The sequence below is a fragment of the Eurypyga helias genome, unplaced genomic scaffold, assembly GCF_000690775.1.
Source record: "Eurypyga helias isolate BGI_N326 unplaced genomic scaffold, ASM69077v1 scaffold33351, whole genome shotgun sequence".
Lineage (NCBI taxonomy): Eukaryota > Metazoa > Chordata > Aves > Eurypygiformes > Eurypygidae > Eurypyga > Eurypyga helias.
In genome coordinates, this window is record NW_010233340.1 from 499 (window position 1) to 6,144 (window position 5,646).

A 5,646-nucleotide genomic window follows, 5' to 3' on the forward strand; every position below is an offset into this window, starting at 1 on the left:
TCAAAGGAAGTAACTTTCTTTGGCTTTTTGTTTGGCTGGTTGGTTTTTGGTTTGGTTTGGGTTTTTTTATATCTAACTATATTAGAACTTTAGAACAGCTATATAATAGCCCCAGATATTTGGCCTTAAATCACAAGATGTGAAACCTATGTAAAATCACAAGCATGTAACTATTAGGGCACTTTTATGAGCTTCCATGACCCTGGAAGAACAGTGCCTTTTGAAAATTAAATTCTGGTTTGGATTAGAAAAGTTTTGGTTTAGGCTCCAAGTACTGTAAGGAGGAAATCTTGTATTTCAGGCTTGTCGTTGTAGAGTTATTGTGGCCCTTCTTCCTCTCGGTGTCTTTAGCAAAAGCAGGATGTGAAAGATTGCCCGGTTTCCGTTACGTGCTGAACAATGAGGGAAGCAGTAGCTTTGCTCTTGTGAAGGCTCCGGCGTACGCTCCGTCTTATGCGCTGGCTCCTCTGTCTGCCCGGAGACGTACGTCAGTGTGGGATCATGCCTTGCAGGGAGGAGGTTGCATTGTGGGGAGCAGGATTAGGGAGGCCAGGTCAGTCATTGCTGGGAATCTGAATGTTCTCGAGTGTAATGCTTTTCTGCAGGCAGTATCCTAGAACACTGCATCCTGTATCTTCTTTAGGGAAGTCACTCTGCTGCTGTTGCAGTGGACTGAGCATAGATTTATTGTTTGCTTGGGGGTGGGATGTGTGTTTCAACTGGGGGGTGGGAAGACCGAGTGCTGGGCCGATGGTGAGCAGTGCGTTTGGTTTCGTAACTTCAGAGTTAGTTGTCTGAACTAGTCTGGAGCACCTTGAAAGTGCCTTTGTAGCCCTTTTAGCTATAAATGCCTGCGGCACTCTGTTAGAAAAGCTCTGTAGAGGAAGTGACAGTGTGAGACTGATTTGCATAGTGCCCAGTTACCTGTCTCCTAGAAGCTTTCACTCTTGTTGCCAGAACAACAGGTATTTTGCAGCTAGTGCTTTACAGATGTTAGGAGGAAGACAAACCCACAGGTTGGAGCTGCAGCCTCTTCTGTCTTGCTTCAGCTTGTAGGCCCAGAGCTGAAATTGAAGAGGTAATACAGAGCATCCTTTTGATCTAACGTAGTGCGTTCCCTTCGGAACCTGTGAAACCCTGTGACTAGCGGTGTAAGCAGCCAAGAGAGGTTTTACAACCTCCGTGGGGCTGGGGAGGGACCTGCGGCCTTTTTGTTCTTTGAGCGATTTTTATCCTTTCAGATTAAGAAGGGTGAAACTTCTTACCGCTACGTAGGGGAAGGATGGAAATGGCGTGGGTGTTTGCATTTTCCTGTACAACTATGCTGTTTTACTAATAACAGCTGTCCATTCAACCTCCAGGATCTTACTCGCTGCTGCCTGTAGAAGTTCCTCAAAATCACAAGCGTTTCACCTGTGACCTGACTCAAGCCGATCGCCTTGCTCTCTATGATTACGTTGTTGAGGAAACAAAGAAACAGAGGTCTAAGTCCCAGATCACGGAAAATGACAGTGACCTCTTTGTGGATTTAGCAGCGAAAATCACCCAAGGTTTGGAGAACGGCCTGTTGTTCAATTCGTGGCTCAGACCTTTCGCTTTGTGTAGTTAGATGAGTTCTGCTGAAACCCAAACAGAATTGCTGGCGCTGTTTTTATTGCAAAAAGTATACCGCTGTTAAAAGCGACAACGCAGACCTGGCATCAGGAAACACTGGTTTGCTATCCTTTGTGCTGTTTTCCTTCTGAGAAAGCCCCGGTGCTCTGCTCTTGGCACATGGGCTGCATGTATCTTAGCGGATGGGTCTTTTGTTTTTGCTGCAGTCGACTTGCGGTTGCTTAATGCTGCCAACTTACCACGCAGCCTGGAACAGTATTTACTGTAAGAGATGATGAGATTAAAGATCACTTAAGAGTAAAAGCCGAACAAGAAATGTTGGCAGTCGTCTGATGGAGCTCTTGAGCAATATACACGCGGGTGTATTGGACCGAGGCCTCTCGCCCCTGTTGAGTCATGCCAGTTTGTAACTGTACCAAGTGCAACATGAGCATCTGTGTTACCTTGGGCCCTGCTATGCCCAGGAGGTAGTGTTTGTCATCTGCACAGGTGTATGTTTTACATAATCTGGCTTTCCCTATCTTTGAGTCTTACTGTAACACTGTCTTTGTAACAAGGCCTGTACTCTGTAGGCGTCTGACCAAATCACGAGCCCGTGTAGTGATGCGGATCAGTGTCAGGAGGCTGAGATCGCATAACAGCATTTGCATGGTGGCTTCTTAGTCTTGTGCAAACAGTTAGCCAGAAAGTTGGAGAGGAAGCTTGTGCTAAGTCCATAATAGTTGCCAGATGCTAGAGAAATTTCAGAGAGAACGCAGTGCGTGCTACTGAAGCACCGGGCTTGCACACCTGCGGGCACGTATGTCTGCTAATGACCATTTGTTTTACTTCTGTTTCTTTGCTAGATGATAGTCAGAAAGGTCCAAAGTCCCACCTTGAAATTCTGGCCGAAATGCGAGACTACAAAAGGCGGCGGCAGTCGTACAGGGCTAAGAATGTTCATATAACAAAGAAGTCTTACACTGAGGTTAGTATCTGGAGAGAAAGGTGTGTGGGGTTTGTTTTTTTTTTTTCCCCAAGCGTTTGTATTTTATGTCAGCATAAACAATGGTGAACCCTTCTAGACAAGGAAGAAGTCTTTTTTTTCACCTGGTTGCTTTATTAGAGTTGTAAACTGTAGAGGAATCTTGTTTTGGTTTGTTGCAGCAAGTTAAAAGTAACAGGAGCATTTCTATTATATTTTGGATGTGAAAATACCAATAAGATATAGTTTAGTCTGTTGTAAAATGATGCTGTTAAATTTATGCTGAAGTCCCTGTGTCTGCAAGTAAGGCTTTCCATCAAAACATGCTGTTTTTTGGGGGGAATTTTCTTTTTGGAGACTTATACCTTCTGCTGTCCAGGCCACTACCCTGACTTACTGCTGGGTTTGTTACTTGTTTTCACTCCATCTTAATGCCCAGGTGATTCGGGACGTGATCGGTGTGCATATGGAAGAACTCAGCAGTCACTGGCAGGAGGAGAACAGGTTGGACAACGCAGAGATATGTGAAGGAGGGAAGTCAAAATCGTCAGGAAGGTACGTCACAGTTGGCAGATTCCACAGGGATGTCAGAGGCCTGATGGCCCCTAACAGTTACGCTACCGCTGCTTTCTAAAAGGGCACCAGCCTCCGCTGAGGCAGCCACACAGTTTAGTTTATACTAATTCTGTTAAAGCTCTTGCTTGAGAAGCTCTGCCTTCGTGAAGGAAATCAGTTATCAGCTTTCTTTTGGGGTAAGGAGATCGGTTGCAAGCGATCCAGGTGAACAGGTCCTTGCTAGTGGAGCTAGGGAATGACTACTGCTCCCTCTGTGTCCAGGTGCACATGCATGGGATAGGTGGGGACAGAATGATGTTTGAAAACACAAGTAGACATGACAGAAAGTGCTGTGATAGATACACTGTAATATAAAATACGTAAGAGAAGTTGTTTTTGTAACTTACTAAGAACTTTCCAGTTCTTAGCACAGTGAATGTTGCTGTGCTAGCTGGGAGAGTGTTTTGTGTTCACATACTTGCTCTTGTGTCGAGCAGTGCTGCACACCCTTCCAAACATTTGTCACTGAAATAAAAATGGAATTGTGACCTAGTGATGGTCTGTTTGTACCTCTTCAGGAGACCTTTGAGGTGAAAATGTTCCTGAAACAAACTGAAAGATGACACTCACGGTATCTGTTTTCAGCAGTAAAACGAAGGCGAATGAAAAGGCAGCACAGGAGATCAGGCCTGGGGGGTTCTCCAGCTGTAGGTAGCAGCTTCAGGCAGGTGGTTGAGGAGTTAGGGATTTAAAGCCAAGCAGAGCAGACCCCTTCTACTGCCTCCTGTTTCATGAGCAGAGGTGGTAAGACGGGGCAGCGTTTGTAAGAACTGTCTGGATTAAACAGTGGGCCGAGACGTGCACGTACAAGAGTGTGGACTTTGGGCCTGTTTTGGGAGATATTGTATTTAGTGGGGAGATAAGGAGACATAAAATGATATATCCTCTGTCTTGTACCGTTAGTAGGTCGTTACGTTACAAAACTGGTACTGAAAACAATAGTGACTGTAAAACTTTGATTGAATAAAATAAATAACCTTTTTTCCAGAAGGGAAGACAGGCGGTCAGCTTCAGTGGAATCACGGCAGTCTGGGGGAAGCTATAAGGATAGTGAACGCACCAGGCACAGGAGAGAGACCAGCAGGAGCCCAAATAAACGAAAAAGGAGTCGCGAAAGAGGCAAAGACAGAGATTCTCGGCGAAAAAGAGAGAGGTGAGTAGGAATCGCGTCAGCTGACTCCTGCTTCTGCATCAGGCAGCTGTAGCCATTGGCTGTGAGATTCAGTGCCGAGAATGAGAATATCCAGTCAGTTAAAAAGCTAGGCTAACCTCCTGTACCGTGGAACAAGCTGGTGGTGTGAGGCTGCTAACACCAAACAGAACTTTCGGTGAGATCACAGACTGTGATCCACCCTTCAGAATTTCCTCTCACAGCTGAAAGGTGACGCTTTCCACAGCATGATACGGCATTAGCACGGTACTGCTGCAGGCTACTTGACTTCTTCATCAACACGTGCACAGGGGGACACACTGTCCATTTAACCAGTTACCTGTGCTTGTCCTGTCTAATGCTCGTTTCTGCTCTAGTTTGCACTGGGACTTAAATAGGGTTTGGGTTTTTTTTCACTAATATCACTTAGGTGTGAAAAGACCTTTAAAGTCATAAGTCCAATCATTAACCTAATGCTGCCGAGTCCACCACCAAACCATGACCCTAAGCACCACATCTGCACATCTTTTAAATAGGGACCATCTTTTTTAATAGTCACCAGGGATGGTGACTCAACCACTTCCCTGGGAAGCCTGATCCAACGCCTGACCACCCTTTGGTGAAGAAATTTTTCCTAATATCCAATCCAAACCTGCCCTGGTGCAACTTGAAGCCGTTTCCTCTTGGCCTATCGCATGTCACCTGGGACAAGAGATCAGCACCCACCTCTCTGCAACCCCCTTTCAGGTAGTTGCAGAGAGGATCAGGTCTCCCTTGACCCTCCCTGCCCCAGGCAAAACACCCCCATTTCCCCCAGCCGCTCCTCACAGGAGTTGTGCTCCAGACCCTTCCCCAGTTCCATTGCCCTTCTCTGGACACACTCCAGCACCTCAGTGTCTTTCTTGTGTTCAGTTTTAGGCCCCTCACTATAGTATTCTGGGTGTGGCCTCACCATTGCCAAGTCCAGAGGGACAATCACTTCCCTAACCCTGCTGGCCATACTGTTCTGATGCAGGCCAGGATGCTGTTGGCCTTCTTGGCCACCTGGGCACACTGCCAGCTCACATTCAGCCGCATCTACTCAAGTGACTGTATGTATATACAGATAGCTTTTCCATGGCAAATGATTCAGAACAATGTTATTGCTCTTCAGTAGTTCTGGACATACTTTTAGGCAAAAGAAAAGCAATCTAGGCCACACTTAATACCATCAACAAGGGCATAGGTGTGTGGGACCTGTGTCTGAGCAAAGACTTAGGCTGTTGTGCAGAAGAAACACCGCCTTATCGCTGGTGTGTAGGGA

The 5,646-nt window shown here is 46.2% G+C and overlaps 1 protein-coding gene across 1 annotated transcript in view; it reads left to right on the forward strand.

Moving 5' to 3' along the window:
* Positions 1–1,241: 1,241 nt before the first annotated feature.
* Positions 1,242–5,646, forward strand: part of SNRNP48 (small nuclear ribonucleoprotein 48kDa (U11/U12)) — a gene marked incomplete at its 5' end in the record, with an annotated part of 5,515 nt that continues 1,110 nt past the window's right edge. Inside the window, 5 exons of the mRNA XM_010161711.1 lie at positions 1,242–1,293; positions 1,362–1,550; positions 2,460–2,581; positions 3,018–3,133; positions 4,182–4,346. Of these exons, the coding sequence (XP_010160013.1) occupies positions 1,242–1,293; positions 1,362–1,550; positions 2,460–2,581; positions 3,018–3,133; positions 4,182–4,346 (644 nt within the window). The remainder of the gene's footprint in view (positions 1,294–1,361; positions 1,551–2,459; positions 2,582–3,017; positions 3,134–4,181; positions 4,347–5,646) is intronic.